At 45.4% G+C, this 17774-nt stretch overlaps 1 protein-coding gene across 10 annotated transcripts in view; it reads right to left on the bottom strand.

Annotated features, from left to right (window-relative positions):
* Positions 1-812: 812 nt before the first annotated feature.
* The window catches only part of spaca6 (sperm acrosome associated 6), a 53191-nt gene continuing 36229 nt past the window's right edge, over positions 813-17774 (bottom strand). For 7 of the 10 annotated variants that reach the window (XM_061820265.1, XM_061820264.1, XM_061820261.1 and 4 more), the window contains 10 exons: positions 16720-16871; positions 16073-16177; positions 14597-14683; positions 12825-12896; positions 12579-12602; positions 12410-12487; positions 10688-10797; positions 9200-9356; positions 7604-7775; positions 3573-7524 (listed from right to left, as the gene is read on the bottom strand). In XM_061820265.1, the coding sequence (XP_061676249.1) occupies positions 7464-7524; positions 7604-7775; positions 9200-9356; positions 10688-10797; positions 12410-12487; positions 12579-12602; positions 12825-12896; positions 14597-14683; positions 16073-16145 (834 nt within the window). In that variant the 5' untranslated portion in view covers positions 16146-16177; positions 16720-16871 and the 3' untranslated portion in view covers positions 3573-7463. Of the gene's footprint in view, positions 1771-3572; positions 7525-7603; positions 7776-9199; positions 9357-10687; positions 10798-12409; positions 12488-12578; positions 12603-12824; positions 12897-14596; positions 14684-16072; positions 16380-16719; positions 16872-17774 lie in introns of those variants that run through there. The other 3 variants (XM_061820259.1, XM_061820262.1, XM_061820258.1) reach the window with 3 other exon arrangements.

The raw sequence follows: 17774 nt of genomic DNA, 5'->3' as shown, positions 1-17774 counted from the left end.
AGAACTGAGAGAGTTCGTAGTGTAACACCCCCCGAAACACCCCCCCCCTCCACACCCCCCAGCGCTGGAATCCATTCCCTGCCACCCGAATGCCAAATTTTCTTTCATTTGTCAAGTTAATGGTTCAGCCTGCTTGACACGTAACGTTGATACGGCAGATAATCGAGCCACTGCACAATAGAAGGGAACGCTAAGATCCCCCCCCCTTTTTTTTTTTTTTTTTAAATCAAGCTTTTCACTTTTTTTTTAAAGAGCTTTTAAAAAAATAAAACGGGAATATTTTGTTGACATTTTGCGAGAACAGGCTGCAAGTTTGAAGGCAAAAGCGGGAGAACGGTTGGGATGTGCCCCCTGAAACAAAAAAAAACTAAAGAACAAAAACGACACCGTCAGTTCGAGGAAGGCAGTAACAGAGAACGAGGGAGGGAGGGGGGCCGGGTGGGGAGCACCCGTGCTTGTAATGTTCCAACCTTGACGCAGGCCTTCTTGAGCGAGATGGTGGTGAGAGGTCGATGGGTGTGGGACTTAATGACGACGTTGAACTCCAGGCAAGGGACAATAATTCCTATTAAATTAATGTGTGGGGCCTCATGCACAGTCATACACACGCAATTCAAATTGGGGGCTGGAGGGGGGAGGGGGGGTAGAAATGTCGGGAAAGACCCTGCCCCAAACCCCACCCTTCACTCTCTCTCACACACACACACACACACACACACACCACACACACACACACACACACACACACACACACACACACGCACACCTTATGTAATGTGAGCTAGTTACAAGAGTGTCAAACTCAGGCACCGGGTAGCTTATCCTCATGAATTACATTATTATACATTGATTAGTCACTCTTGACTTCGGTATAAGCTTGAAAGGCAAAACAGATTTAATAATTACACATTTATGACCGTGTACACACTTGTTACAGTATTGTTATGTATGTACACACACGCACACACATCAATCAAATGCAGCCACTGTTTTTTTTTTTTTTTTACTTTATATCAGACACTCATAAAAAGATTGGCAAAAGATTGATTAGAGGGAATTAATGACACCACTTTTGAAGCATTCGGTCACGACCGCTTAACGAAGGCTGAACTTGAGTACGCGACGTATGTAGAAGCAAAGCTTGCAAAATGTTATCTTTTTATTTTATTTTATTTTTTTGTCCACATTAAGAATTCCCAATTTTTTGACTTTTGAACAAATCGCGCACTGGAACGAAACGCGTGCGCACGCACGTCTTACGCAAGCGGAACATGTTGGCCAGGCGTGTCGAAGCCATTCCAAACGTGTCACTTCAGCACTTTAGCCGCGTCCTCGTACGTCAGGCGTTATAATGTATGTCGTCTTTTGTCGTATACTTGTGTAACTACCTCATTTTTCCACCGTTATTCAATTTAGAAGTGAATTATTAACCCCATTTAACAAGGAGGAGTCCACACGGAGTGGGGAGGGGGGGGGGGCCGATGTACACAACTGGGACAAATGATTTCAACAACATTTTGATTGCGCGTCAGCGAATATCTGCGTATTGATTTAAAAAAAAAAAACATAAATCAGGCTTGTTATCAGGAGTAGAAATCTTCATGCATCCAGATGAAACATTTAAGAGTAATTTTCTTACCATCAGAAACTTATTATCTAGGCGTGTATCAGTATTATCGTTGCTTTATCAGCAGTCGATGAAAAAGGCAGATAACCTCCTCAGACGCCGCGTCGCCGCCTTTCCCCGTTTGCCTCCTGACCGCGCCGGGCCTAGCAACAAATCAATAACGTTAAGTCTCGTTTCCATCACTGCACACCTGCTCGACTCTGCTTGAAGTCACTTCCAAAAAAAAAAAAAAAAAAGGCAAGATTAGGAGTACCGTACTTGTGCGTCATTAGGCAGAGAGAGAGCAAAAAAAAAAAAAATCCCAAATCTCGGCCGGCGACCTGGAACCACCTCGCACGGCTGCATTTCGTTTCCTCGGCCGCGTTGGAACATAACAAAATGTTCTTCAGAACGTTGCAACGAGGCTCTCGTCAAAAGCGCTCGGGCGAGTTTCGATCAGCCGCTGTGACCACAAGACTGCTCGCAAAGGCCACGAGGCCAAATCGAGCCCACGCGGAAAGCTTCCGGGCGACCTGAGCGCGCGCTTGTCCGTTCGCTCTTCACAGGCATTCCAACGCGCCAAATTCAAGACAGAAAATATCGCTATCTCGTTTGTACTACTTGAAATAGGAGAAAAAAGATGTCGGTTGCTAACAAAACGACAGTATTTGTTTCGAGTGCATTTAAAAGTGGGACGTCTGCCACAATCAGTTCGATCTCATTCAAGGGAAGGGATTAAAGGTGTTTCCTTGGTCTTCCTCTCACGCTTTTGCCAGGCAGCTCCATCCTCAGCACCCTTCTACCATCAATACTCACTCTATCGCCTCTGGACATGTCCAAACCATCGAAGTCTGCAGTCTCGAACCGAGTCTCCAAAACATCTAAACTTTGGCTGTGCCTCTAATGAGCTCATTTCTAATCCTATCCAAGCGAGAACCTCAACGGCTTCATTTCTGCCACCTCCAGGTCTGCTTCCTGTTGTGTCTTCAGTACCACCGTCTCTAATCCGTACATCGTGGCCGGCCTCGCCACTGTTTTATAGACTTTGCCCTTCATCCTAGCGGGGACTCTTCTGTCACATAGAACACCAGACACCTTCCGCCAACTGTTCAACGCCACCTGGACCCATTTCTTCACTTCTTTACCACACTCACCATTGCTCTGGATTGTTGACACCAAGTATTTGAAGTCATCCACCCTCGCCATCTCCTCTCCCTGGAGCTTCACTTTTCCTCCTCCACCCCTCACACATATCCCGTTTTACTTCAGCTAATCTTCATTCCTCTCCTTTTCAGCCGTGTGCCCCCGTCTTTCTAATTGTTCCTCCGCCTGCTCCCTGCTTTCACTGCAGATCACGATATTATCTGCGAACATCATGGTCCAAGGGGATTCCAGTCTAACCTCGTCTGTCAGCCTATCGATTACTACCGCAAAGAGGAAGGGGCTCAGCGCGTATCCCTGATGCATTCCCACCTCCACCTTAAATTCTTCTGACACACCTACGGTCTACCGACGCTGTCCTGTACTATTTTATTTTTCCTCACCACCGTTTTATAAACTTTGCCCTTCATCCTAGCGTAGACTCTTCTGTCACATAGAACACCAGACACCTTCCGCCAACTGTTCCTGGATTGTTGACCCCAAGTATTTGAAGTCGTCCGTCCTCTCTCATCTCCCTGGAGTCTTAAGAGTCTCGTGGATCTCAATGATCTACCATCTACCATCTACCATGGCTGCTCCATTATGCCCACCTGGCGTCTCAAAGCCCTGAGCATCTGACAGTTCCCGACCGAGAAGAATATGGCGGTTCTGAGGCAACCTTGCTCTTCAGCCGTCCCGCATCCGTCTGATTGTTTTTTTTTTCCTTTTTCCCCAATCTCAAGAGGGTCACCGAGGGGACTCGTTTTGAAGACATGGACATGAGGAAGATCCCAAAAGAACCTTTCAGGGTCTTCACGAAGGCGGATCGAGAAGACCGGGAAAGTGCGTTAGACTCCAAAAGGGATTACTTCAAAGGGGAACCGTTCAAAGGCTGAATTTGAAATCAGAATCAGAATCATATTTAATGGCACACAAGGAATTTTTCTCCGGCAGTCGGTGCGGCCCTGGTATAACATACAGAACAGAAAAAGGAACAACATAGCAACAAGAATGTGAAATATGAAAAAATACGAGATGTGTTCATGTTTAGGCAAAACACAAGCAGTTTATTTTGCATTTTGTCCCATTACTGCACTCAGTGAACTTAAACGCAGGCTACGTGTGTACACAACCAGGATCTTGGCAAGCTGCGGCGCTCTTATTAGATTTTATAACCGATTATAGATAAGATTCAACATTATAATAAGCGCACATCTAGAATGTGACCTGTGATGACAATGACATGCGAAATCTGCGGATTGATACGCTATGCTGTAATGCCTCAATGACGGTTGTTGTAATAAATGCTAATCGGAGTGTCGACACAAAATCAGAATCAGAGTACCGTAATTTCCGGCCCTCAAAGCGCACCTGGTTATAAGCCCCACCCATTACATTTGTAAAGGAAATACCATTTGGTACATACGTACGCCGCAGTTGTGTAAAAGTCGCAAGTGCCCACATTCAAACGAGATATTTACAAAGAAAGACGGTACGCAGAGAATTTTACGCTAGCGCCAAGCTAATCGGTTTAAAAAAAAACAACATACCGGTAAAAATCACTTCAGACACGGCACTAACACGTTAGCGCAGTGCTAACAGGGCCAGACCGGTAAAAGTCACTTCCCCGGCACATATATTCCACCGGTCTCACTCTTGCCTTTTCTGCTCGAGTGCCCCCTCGCGGCCATTAAAAAAATGCACAAACTAGCCGCATCGATGCATAAACCGCAGGGTTGATAGCGTGTGAAAAAAGTCACGGTTTATAGGCCGGAAATGACGGCATATTATGCTAATTAAGGGATGATTGATGAAGCGCTCGTTCCCTTTTGCGGCGGAGGCTTCGGTTTCAACCTCCGCCAGTAGCGTCAAAGCTTTGCTCAACAGCTCGCGACTCATCAAAAAGAAGAAAATGTGCAACCGATTTAGAACCGCAAATGTAGAGCAGCTGAGTTTTTGTTGTTGCTGTTTTCCGGGGCAAACAACAGTTTAGTGTGAAATACTCGATGGCGCAACGATCGACGCGAGCTCCCGAGAAAAGATAAAAGGCGAAATTTGCCAACGGAACGGCGATGACGCAGCCGTGTCGTCAAGGCAAAATCAAAAGGGCCGAACGCCCAATGTCATCCTCTTAACTGCTCCATTGATGCAGCTTTATACATCCGTTTTCTATCGTGGTTATCCTCATCAGGGTCACGGGTGGGCTGCAGCCTACCGCAGGTGATTTTGGGTGAGCGACGGAGTGCAAGGCCGATCATGTTCGGACAATTTTGGGTCTTCAATAAAACCAACGTGCGTATATATGCGATGTAGGAGGAAGTCAAAGATCACCCCCCCCCAAAAAAAAAGCACGGGGAGAAGATACAAACTCCAAACAAGAAGGCGGGCGCTTACTTACAAACTTACGATCGTGTTATAAATGTGTAATAACCACAATTGTGGTAAAGTTAATGTGCTCGCAACTTTCTATCGATTCCAAACACAGGACGTCGCTACATCCTTCACCGGAAGCGGGCGAGTTGGAGGGACACGACACGTGGGACGCAAGTACGGTGGCCTGGCGGGACAATTTTATCAAAGCACTTTTAGAAAAGGATGAAACAAATGATAAGGAGTAACTTCCAACTTAAATGAATTGAAAGTGAAATTATTTGATTAAATTTTGTTCATCTCTGCCTCATGAACATTACGGAGGAGGCGCTCGTTCTGGCGTCTTTTCGGACGAAAGTTTATTTTCATTTTTTTCAAGAGTGCTGGCAGCTTCCAGGTCAAAGCCCCGTCCGAACGCGCACTATTTGAGAAATTCCAATGTCGGGGTGAAAACGCTCCATTTGCCCATACATATTATTGGAAAAAAAAAACATTATTTCCAGCAGAATGCTTTAGGAACACACAGTAGAAATAAGGAATTATAATTGATCAAATATTTTGCTAATATATGCAAATCTCCAAAAAACATGCAACATTAATTGGGCACACTAAATTGCCCCTCGGTGTGATTGTGAGTGTACCCCACCTCCTGCCCGTTGACAGCTGGGATGGGCTCCAGCACTCCCCGTGAGGATAAGCGGCAAAGAAAATGGATGGATAGTTACCCAGAGCTGCGAGAAATCCAGTTCCCATTGTCCGTCCACAATCGTTCCTGTCACACCGTGTTGCGCACTTGTTTGCGCGTTAAGGACAAAAGTCCCGTTTTTTTTTTTTTTTTAGTTCATCATAAAAAAATCTATACATATATTTATATATTGAAGCAAGAAGTTTCTCCTCAAATATTTGAAATTGTACCTTGAACGCTTCGGCTGGTTACTAGTGTGGGCTGAAGGGGTGGCGACAATGATGAAATTAAAAATGCGAGTATTTCGAGCGTAATCGACAATCTACATGGAGGTGGTGGGTGGGCGTGGGGGTGCTATGAACCTGCTCATTTTTTAGAACCGCAAACATTGTTCAAAATTTGAAACATATGAACTGTACTACTTCATTTTTGGAATACAGTACTGGCATCTGCGGATCACTGCGTATGTTGTGATGTAATAATATGGTTATTACCATTTACAAAATGTAATAACCGTTGCTCTTATATCTTTTCATCAGCAAAATAAATGTAATGTTCTTCGGGTTGTTTGAAGGTTTCATCGTGACCAGAATCCATAACATGCAAGCTATGTAAGTGGGTATTATTTAAATAAATCATTCTTGACCTGTGGCCACAAAAGGCCGGTTTGACACTTTGGAGGGTTTAGGGTGAGGCGCTTCATCATCGAAGCCTTTTGTTCCTTAGTGATGAATGTCTGCAAATAAATATCCATTAATGTCCGATGTCACGCACTTCGTCATCTTTGGAAAGTACAACACCTTGTTCCTCTAAAACTGGGCCGAAAATAAGCCGCGACAGCCTGAACGACAAAGAAATTACGACAGGGTTCAAAATGCCAGTTGACGCTGATGAGCACGAGATTCGCGTCTACTGCCCCCGTGTGGCTAAATAAATGCCCGCAAGGGTCGAGGACACCAGTTTTCTCAGAGTGATTTCCAACCTTTATAGAGCCAAGGCACATATTTTACAATTGAAAAATCCCGCGGCACACCAGCAAAAGTAAATGTCACCAAAAATGGATCGATTAATTACTGTATGTACTTCCTGCCATCTAATAGAAGAGGATTTTTTTTTTGTGTTCTGTCATTGTGCCTCACTGGCATAAATAGATGAATAAAGGCACATTATTTCTTGGAATATACATTTTTAGCAATTACATACAATTGGATAACTTCCCACGGCACACTGTTTGGGAATCACTGTTCTAAAAAAACATTAAAAAAAAGATTTTTGTGTGAATAAAATGAAAATTAGATTAAAAACATCTAATCGGTAAATACACTGAATAAAAAGAACTGGAATTAATCAGGAACGCCAACTTGACGACGCTGAGTCAGTGTCACTCACGGCACATTTTAGTTGTTACATGTAAAAAAAAATAATAATTTTGTAGTAAAAATCCCTTTCCCACTCTCGTTTTTGTTCTTTTTCAATTTGAAGTGTCACAAAAACAAAAACACAACACATAATTTCAAAAGATGGCTGGACGGACCTCTTTTCCAGGAGACGCTGCTAACCAACCATTGTCTCTTTCGCCCTCTAGCGGTGAAAACAATGAACCGTGTTTTTTTTTTTTAAATATATATATATTCAGGGCTTGATTACTTGCATCTTTCTGGATCACGATTCTTCATTTCTGCCTGTGCGTTCAGCGGCCCTCTTTTTCCACGACAAGACAACCCTGCAAATACCATACATCATATACAAACAATAACTTGCAGCTCATTTGCAAAAGCATGCAAATAAAGGCCTGATCTTACCCCAAGGCGAAGATGAGGAGCAGCAGCAGGGACGTAAAACAGATGCCGATGAGGACGCGCGGCGGGAGGGGGGAGGGGACAGGAGACCCGGTTCGTAACCTCCCCCCCGGGAGCAGAGACAGCTCGAATGTCTCCTGCAGCTCGGAATGGCCGACCACCACGTGGGGGGTCACTTGCGGAAGTCAAACAAACACACGAGAGTGAGAAGAGTGAACATCGTTGGGAACGTTGCGCCAGAGTTTGACCGAGTAGTGTTTGTGAATACAGTGGACTCGTGCAAATTCACCCCCCCCCTCCAATATTTGTTCCATAGTCTTCATTTACAAAGATGAAAGATGAAAATTAAAGTACATCGGTCGCCGACCTAGCGATATACGTGCCACCGACCGGTTTCATGTGAAGATATAGAACCTGTGCACCTATGCCATCAAATCACGTCATTGTCCGGAAGCGCCGGTCAAACAAATCATTCTTCACTGCTAAGTCGGTTGGAGACGGCACGAAAATACGTCTTTATAGCACGATGTCTAGTGTTTTGTCCGATAGTATCAAACATTTAGAAGGTGATAATAAACAAAGGTACGCGGAGAAACGAGAGACACTTGGCACAGAGGACCCATATTTAACACCGAAGTCGGTGTTTTCGCCGATAAGAAATTGGGACTGTTAACCCGCTTTTGCTTGTCTTGGACAACTGGATCTGCACACGGATCTAGTGAGTAAGTCGTCGAGGTTTACACGGAAGTTTCAAAGCGTAGAAAAGTCTGGACGCATACATAGCGCGGCGCTAGCGTTAAACTCTTTCTGTGTACCGAGGCTTATAACCAGGTGCGCCAACGCTAGCGCCAAGCTAACAGGGCCGGTTAAAAAAAAAAAAACATACTGGTAAAAATCACTGAGACATGACAGTAACACGCTAGCGCAGTGCTAACAGGGCCGGACCGGTAAAAGTCACTTCCTCGGCACATACATTCCACCGGTCTCACTCTTACCTTTTCCGCTCCAGTGCCCCATTGTGGCCGTTGAAAAAAATGCACATATTAGCCGCATCACCACATAAACGGCAGGATTGAAAGCGTGTGAAAAATTACGGTACATGATTTGTTTGGATAGAATGAAGATACTATGATAAAAATCATGTTCACCCAATGATTCTGTCGTCATTTTTTTGGGGGGGGGGGGGGGGGGTTGTACTGAGCAGCATGGACAAACGGGCGTACCGATTTCCAACTCTCCTGCTACCATCACAACTTTGATAGTTTTAAAGTCATGCAGGACGGCATTTTTTAAAATTCCATAGAGAGGCTTTTTCCACCTCACTTTATGGCGGGGCACTGAATTTGTAAAAAAAAAAAAAAAAAAAACTAAACAAAAAAAAACAAAGCAAAACCTTACCAAGCAAAGCAAACCTTACCAAGAATGCTGAAAGTTTGCCGCATTAAGTTCATTCTTGTTTTATTTTTTTTAGTTCTACTGTCATTACAACCTTTTTCCATCATTGGCCCGCTTATGAAAGGTGCCATCCATTAAAAAAAAAAAAAAGATGTATTTTTTTTCCCCAATAACAGATCGTGCGTGATCACTTGTCAAGATTACCTGCGAGATAGTAGTACTTTCGGACAACGGACAGCTTCCCCGAGTAGATCTCACACTGGTAGGTGCCCTGGTGGTGCGTCTTGGTGGATGAGATGGAGTAGAGATTGTCCTCCCCGATTGTCATTTCTTCAAACAGCTCCACCTGACGAGTTTCCACCTAACAGCGGAACATTCGGAAATCGGACATCGTTGCTTTTTTTTTTTCCCCCCACAAATTTGACTTAAAAAAACTGTTGTGGATAAGCTGCAACCCATCCCAGATCAATTTGGTGAGCGGCGATGTAAACCGTGGCCCGGTTGCAATCCCTTCACGGCCGAAAAGGAACATTTTACAGCAGGGATGTCCAAACTATGGTCCAAGGGCCATTTGTTGCCCGCTGTTTTTTTTTAGCGGCCTCAAAAAAGTGGGCAGACAAAAAAATTTGTCTTTAAAATGCCCCAGGAATAAAGATAATTCATTTTAATATGCCCAAATGTTGTCCTCAAATTTCTGGTCTGTTGTCAAGATCTAATAAATATTCACCTGGTCAACCTTAATAGACAATTCTCTCCAAAAACAATTATAATAAATAATTGCTTGATGGAATGGTTTTAAGTCTCTTTAATAAACCACAGATTTTGATTCACTGAACCTAGCATGCATGGTTTTGGAAAGTGTGTTTGCATGTGTGTGTTTCAAACGATTGTGTTGGTTGCACTATTATGAGCTCAGGACAAAAAAAAGTAACCAATATTTTGTGTCTTCTGCAGATATTTGTCTTGTTTCAATTGAAAACTAATCTGATTTGTTTTTAAATAACGTTCATTACTCAACTTTAAATAACCTGTTTCAAGACAATTTTACTTCACTGCCATTTTTACTACCGTAAGTCACAGGTTACAGAGCACACCCGGTTATAAGCTGTTATAAGCGACGACATTTGTAAAGGAAATACCATTTGGTACATACATACGCCGCCGCCGTGTAAAAGCCGCGAGTGCCCACATTGAAACCTACAATGAAACATGAGATATTTACAAAGAAGGACGGTACACAGAAAGAATTTAATGCTAGCGTGGCGCTAACGCTAATGCTAGCGCGGCGCTGACAGGGTCGGTTAAAAAAAATATTCACAGGTAAAAATCACGGCAGTAACACAGCAGCAACACGCTAGCACAGCACTAACACTAGCGCAGCACTAACAGGGCTGGTAAAAGTGACGTCCTCGGCACATATATTCCACCGGTCTCACTCTTACCTTTTCTGCTCGAGTACCACCTTGCGGCCGTCAGAAAAAAATGCACACATTCAGCGCATCACCGCATAAACCGCAGGCTTGAAAGCATGTGAAAAAAGTCGCGGCTTCTAGGCCGGAAATGACGGTGAAAATTAGCTTGAAATGTGAAAACCGCCTGAAAACAAGTTCCATTTTTTTAGGTGACGAGTTTCATTTTTAGGCCAGTCCCATTAATTTTGACGAGAAATGATTCAAATGAGGTCAAATTTACCTGCTCCGCAAACTTCCAACTCCAGAGGAGTTTGGCATCGGCGGGTAAAGGAAACGACACATCGCACGACATTTGGGTCGGGTCGTTCTCGTCCACTGGTAGTTTTTCCACTGGAATTAAACACACACAAGGACACACGGGCAGTGCATAACATTTTTTTTTTTTTTTTTGCAGACCGAACCCTCCTTAATGATCCCACTTAAGCCGAGTCCCCGAGGAGCGGAGTCGAAGTGAGCATTAGCGGTGCCGTATGGGCCCGACGCGATAGCGTAGGGCGCGGGAGCCAACTGTCACCTTGCATAAAGAAGCCGAGGGCTTAACGTGGAACCTCGGAGCCTATGCGCAAACGATAAAACGTGCGGAAATAAAACCTCGCCTCCGGTCGCTTTCTCCAAATCCCGACTTGGTGCTAAGAACGTTTCAGGGATCAAAAAGCCGGAGCGTTTCCGGGAACAAGGATGCTTCGTGAGGGTGAAATCGGACTTATGTAAGGATGTGTCAAGTGGGGATTGCGACATCCATCCGTTTTCTGGAGCGCCGGGGCCTGTCTTCAGGCGGGGGGGGGGGGGGGGGGGTGCGCCCCGAGCTGGTCGCCGGCCAATCCCAGGGCACATAATAACGACCAGTCGCTGGAACTCACCTTCACACTTACGGGCAATTTAGCATTCAATTCATGCACGTCTTTGGGATGTGGGAGGAAATTGGAGTGACAAACAGCTGCACTCACAATCACACCTTGGGGCAATTTAGAGTGTCCTATTAATTACACCTCGGGGCAATTTAGAGCGTCTAATTAATGTTGCATGATTTCGGGACGTGGGAGGAAACCGGAGTGCCTGGAGAAAACCCAAACAGGCACAGGGGGAACATGCAAACTCCACACAGGCAGGTGGGGCCGGGATTTGAACCCCGGGCCTCAGAACTGCGATGCAGATGCACTAACCATTTGTCCACCATGCTGCTGGGATTGTTTTTTTTTTAAATTTATAAATAAAAGCGGCATGGTGGAGCAGCTGGAACGCGATGGCCTCGACCCCGGTCCTCCCTGTGTGGATTTTGCATGTTTTTCCTGTGCTTGTTTGGGTTTTCTCCGGCCCCACATCCCAAAAACATGCAAAATTAATCGGACACTCTAAATTGCCCCAAGGTGTGAGTGTGAGTGCAGCTGTTTGTCTCTATGTGCCCTGCGATTGGCTGGCAACCATTTCAGCGTGTGCCCCGCTTCCTGCCCTTTGACAGCTGGGATCGGCTCCAGCACTCCCTGTCACTCTTGTGAGGATAAGCGGCTAAGAAAATGGATGGATAGCTGAACAAATAAAGTAAAATGATTTAATGTTTTGGTGGCACGGTAGAGCAGCTGGTAAAGCGTTGGCCTCACAGTTCTGAGGTCCCAGGTTCAATCCCGACCTCGCCTGCGTGGAGTTTGCATGTTCTCCCCGTGCCTGTTTGGGTTTTCTCCGGGCACTCCGGTTTCCTCCCACATCCCAAAAACATGCAACATGAATTGGACACTCTAAATTGCCCCTAGGTGTGATTGTGAGTGCGGCCATTTGTCTCTATGTGCCCTGCGATTGGCTGGCAACTAGTTTAGGGTGTATCTTGCCTCCTGCCATGTTGACAGCTGGGATAAGCTCCTTCACTCCTGCGACCCTTGTGAGGATATGCAGCAAAGAAGTCGGATGATTTAAAAAAATGTTTTTTAACATTTTCTGCGATTCTCACCTGGGCAGTCAAGAGGAAAATTGCAGGAATCGTATATGCATTTTTCACAGTCGTAATGGCCATCTTGAGTCTGGAAACCTAGCGGACATATTGTGACATTCCATCCGTAAAACGTCATCCAGAGGCCTCGTGCGAAGGCGAACCTTTGAAAAGGATGAAAGTCACTGACCGCACGGTGGGACGCATCTCGTCGCTGAAACAAAAGAGAGTCGACGGCCATTAGCAGCGTCGGGCGTCTGATGCCGCCGATCACGACTTCGCCGGACCTGACGGCGCCGCAGCGCGCGAAAAGCTGTGATAACCTAACTAGCCCATTACAGCGAGGAGCACAAAGATCAGAGGGAGCTCTAATGACTCAATACGGGCTTCACGACGGATGAAAAGATGAAGGGAAGGGGAGGAGAAGACGTCTCACCTCGAGGCACTTTGGAGGCTGCGGCGATGAAATTGTCTGCCGCCGTCTGCAGCTTGCTCTCGTACACCGTGTCTGATGGAGAGGACGCCACCGAGGAGGGGAAGAAACGCATTTTACATTCGACGTTTCACGCTACGGCGGGGCGTCATTTTGGAAAGGTGAACGTCTCCATTTGGGAGACGACGACAATTCCGATGCCCAAAATGTCACCCGGGCGTGGCGTTCCAAATATTTATTTAAGGAGCAATGTTACAAAAAAAGTCATTCCGTTTGATGACAAAATGCCAATTAGGAGCAATGTTAAAATGTAAAAAGTGGACCGGTATAGAGCTCGTGCACCTACGTCAAAGTCACGTGACCTTTGTTTACGTCGCCATATTCCTGGTCAAGCTAAGCATTGCTCAATGCTAAATCGGTTGGAAACAACACAGAAATATGTCTTGTAGCACGACGCCCAGAGTCTTGTCCGATACCGTCAGACATTTCCAAGGTGAAAATAAACGACGGCACGAGGAAAAATTTGAGAATCTCGGCATAGAGGACCCGTATTTAATGCCGAAATCGATATTTTCGCTGATAAGAAATTGGACTTAATTTGCTTCCGCTTGTCTTGGACAACTGGATCTACACCTGGATCTGGTGAGTAAATCCTCGAGATTTCCACGGAAAAGTTTGAAACCGTATAAAAGTCCGGACGCATACGAATACTTGGTTGCCGGATCTGTTCTCAATCAGGAATAAATCCCACACAGTGACGCTTTTGACGGCTCGTGAACGCGGAAGCGTGTTCGGCTACACATTAACCTTTGCCTGAATCCATCGATCTTTTCAGCTAGTATTCGATACAAATCATAATATTTAAATAAATGACCCCTGGTTTTACACAAACTCTCATTCCTTAACTATGATTGAAAAAAAAAAAAAAAAAGAGGACGGAGTCATCTCCATGGAACGTACACGGAAGCATATCGCTGCCACACGTTAACCTCTCTGCTTCTTTTTTTTTTTAACTACACATTGTTTTCAAATGAACCAATTTGGCATTATCAATACTTTTTGGTAATTTGAGAATGAGAATAATAACTCCTAACCTAAATGAAGCGATCACGACACAGGCGTGTGTGTATTTTGGTTGGGCGCCATCCGTCACGTTTAATTGCCGAAATCCATCGATATTTTCCGGTATTTTCAGCTGGTATTCCATAGAATGATCTCTTTGAATATCTGTCTCATCTGTTGTGACAACCGACAGCACAGCAGCTCTTCTCCTCCGGTTCAATGTCGAGCAGCTCTTTTCGACCTGCAATATGGCGTTGTGAAAATGGTGACATCACGTGCACGAGCGCTCTCTGTTGAAAAAGTTAAAGAGCCGTGGCAAAAAAGTTCCCGCGGGAGCGATGTTAAAAAAGTAATTCAGTCTGAAGACAAAATGTCGCCGAGGAGCAATATTAAAATGTCATTTAAGAATCTTCAAATGTAATTTAGAAATCAGGCTCAAAACTAAATTGGGAGCAATATTAAAAAGTAATTCGGTACGCCAGCAGAATGCCAATTAGGACGGATCTGAGGAGCAACGTTCAAAAGTAATTCAGTTCGCTGATAAAACGTCGAGGAGGAGGAATGTGAAAGTCATTTAGGAGCGATGTTAAAATGTCATTTTCCATCTGAAAATCATTCAGTTCAGTGATGCAATTTCATTCGGCCGCAACGTTTTCCCAAAAACTCAGCCTGACGTGTCAAACGGGGTTCAAGTCCGCTCGACGTCTGCGTACCGGGATTAGTCTTCCCCCCAAGCTCGTTCATCACGGGACGAATCGCCGCCTGCATGACGTCCTTCAGCCGGTCTTTGTAGCCCAGCCCTGCCAAAACACGACACAATACAGTCACAGTCACGTTTGCTGAAATTGCCATCACGTCCATCCATTTTCTTAGCCGCTTATCCCCACAAGGGTCGCGGGGAGTGCCGGTGGAAGAATATTTGTAGAAATTTGGAGCAAACGCGCCGTGACGACGCTTCAAAGACGTGATTATGTCATCTCGTTACTTTGCAGCATCTTGGGGGCAGGTAAATCCAGAACTCGGATTTTAAGTAGGGTTTTTCAACCAAACAGAAAGACCAAGCGTGCCCCCCAAATGCCACACAAATGTACTTTTGGAGGAATAATTTAGCCAAGTGGCGGCACGGTGGATCAGCTGCGAAAGTGTTGGCCTCACAGTTCTGAGGACCTGGGTTCGATCCCGGCCCCTCCTGTGTGGAGTTTGCATGTTCTCCCCGTGCCCGTGTGGGCTTTCTCCGGGTGGACACTCCGGTTTCCTCCCACATCCCAAAAACATGCAACATGAATTGGACTCTCCAAATCAGGGCTGTCAAACTCATTTTTCTCACGATTCCTTCAGAGGGCCGTTATGACTTGAAACCATGAAAATCTTTCGCCTCATTATATTTACACATGAAATTTATGAACTAGTTTTGGAATCAGAAATCAAGGGTAATGGGTTTTTCCAACTATTGATGACGTATGGTAACACAAATGCTTACCATATCTCAACGTTACCATTTATGATATGAGTATTTGAAATTTTGGGACAGATATGAACAAAAATTAAAGAAGTTGGGACACATGTTTTGCCTGCGTGGGCCATATAAAATCATGCGGCGATCTGGATCTGACCCGCAGGCCTCGACTTTGACACCTGCGCTCTAAATTGTGCCCTGCGATTGGCTGGCAACCAGTACAGCGTGTACCCCACCTCCTATGCGTTTACAGCTGGCATAGGCACCGGAACTCCCCATGACCCTCGTGAGGATAAGCAGCAAAGAAAATGGACGGATGGATGTATGAATTGAGCCAAATTCATCATCAAAGCACTGCGATGTTCAGTCCCTGCGACGATACATCACAGCCACCACACAACTTTTGAGCGGAGCGCCGGTCCGCGTAAGATGACAAAAATATGTATTTTTGGAAATGACACTTCCGTTCGTTTGAAATGAATGAATCTGTTTTATCACTTGTCGAAGGTGAAGAGATTAAAAACATTTTAAAAGGTGTACAAAATATTGGTTGATAACAGTAAATGCTGCTCTGCGTACGTGCATGTGGCTTTAAGAGGCGGGGCCTGGTGGGGTTGACGAGGCTGCGTGAGGGTCTGGGCGGGAGCAGTGATCGACAGCAGCTTTTCTCAACACGCAAAAAAAGCCCCAAAATTTCTCTAATAAAGATCATTTCAATTCAAATGGTCCGTACCAACTCTGCCGGCCTCGATCACTTTGGCGTTGAAGTTGAAGAGGCGGTCCAGGGTTTCGAAGCAGTCGTCCATGCTCTGCACGTTGGCCTCCGTCGACACGTAGCCTGCACAAAGGCGAACGCTTTGCATGACATCCACCAAGCAGCGGAAGCAGCACGCGGACGTCCGGAAAACGCCGCACAACGCGCAGAGGAACAAAAAGCACAAAGCCGACGTGCGCATTTTAACCATTGCTGCGTATGAAAAGTGTGCAAAACGCAAGAAAAGTGAAGAGCGTTCTTTCTACTCTGACCCCTCTGAGGCTTCTTCGTGACATCAATGCGACGTTTGAATCAATCGATGATGCGTGTTTACGTGTCATCACTTGACAGATGTTGTGTGACTTTCAAAGTCATGAGGGAAAATAAAAGGCTACCGCATTCTCCACTTAATCTCACTCGATAAACACTTGAAAGGATGTGAAATATATATATGACAATTTTGTCAAGGTGGTCCTCTTGCTCGTTTTTAAACTATTTTCTTTAATTCAGGGCTGGGTAACCTTTTACACCGATGGTCTTCATTTGATTTTCAAATACAGGTGAACACATTACTTCATAAAATACACTTTTGGTGTACGTGTAAAATGCAAATATTTATTACTTACAAAGGTGTGTCAGAAGAATTTAAGGTGGAGGTGGGACTGCATCAGGGATCTGCGCTGAGCCCCTTCCTGTTTGCGGTAGTTATGGATAGGCTGACCGGCGAGGTTAGGCTGGAATCCCCTTGGACGATGATGTTCGCAGATGATATTGTGATCTGCGGTGAAAGCAGGGAGCAGGCGGAAGAACAATTAGAAAGATGGAGGCACGCACTGGAAAGGAGAGGAATGAAGATTAGCCGAAGTAAAACAGAAAATATGTGCGTGAATGAGAAAAGTAGAGGGGGAAGAGTGAGGCTACAGGGAGAAGAGATAGCGAGGGTGGACGACTTCAAATACTTGGGGTCAACAATCCAGAGCAATGGTGAGTGTGGTAAGGAAGTGAAGAAACAAGTCCAAGAGGGGTGGAACAGTTGGCGGAAGGTGTCTGGTGTTCTATGTGACAGAAGAGTCCCCGCTCGGATGAAGGGCAAAGTTTACAAAATAGCGGTGAGGCCGGCCACGATGTACGGATTAGAGACGGTGGCGCTGAAGAAACAACAGGAAGCAGAACTGGGGGTGGCAGAAATGAAGATGTTGAGGTTCTCGCATGGATCGGATTTGAAATGAGCTCAAAAGAAGGACAGCCAACGTTGGATGTTTTGGAGACAATGTTCGAGAGATCAGACCTCGATGGTTTGGACATGTTCAGAGGCGAGAGAGTGAGTATATCGGTAGAAGGGTGCTGAGGATGGAGCTGCCAGGCAAAAGCGTGAGAGGAAGACCAAAAAAAAGGTTGAGGGAAGACATGAAGACTGCGGGTGTCAGTGAGGAAGATGCACGAGATAGGCTTAGATGGAAAAAGATGACCCGCTACTACTACTGGGACAAGCCGAAAGGAAAAGAAGACAAGAAATAAACCTACTGCAAGATACACGAATCTAAAAAAAATGAAACACAAATGGGTTTAATCCAATTTTAGGTGGAATAGTGTTCAATTGGTTGGTCTCACAGTTCCGCAGCCTGGGGTTCAAATCCCGGCCCCCCCTGTGTGGAGTCTGCGTGTTCTCCCCGTGCCTGCG

The sequence above is a fragment of the Syngnathoides biaculeatus genome, chromosome 5 (assembly GCF_019802595.1).
Source record: "Syngnathoides biaculeatus isolate LvHL_M chromosome 5, ASM1980259v1, whole genome shotgun sequence".
NCBI lineage: Eukaryota > Metazoa > Chordata > Actinopteri > Syngnathiformes > Syngnathidae > Syngnathoides > Syngnathoides biaculeatus.
The sequence above is the reverse complement of the archived record's forward strand: the minus strand, read 5'-3'. Positions and strand labels throughout refer to the sequence as shown.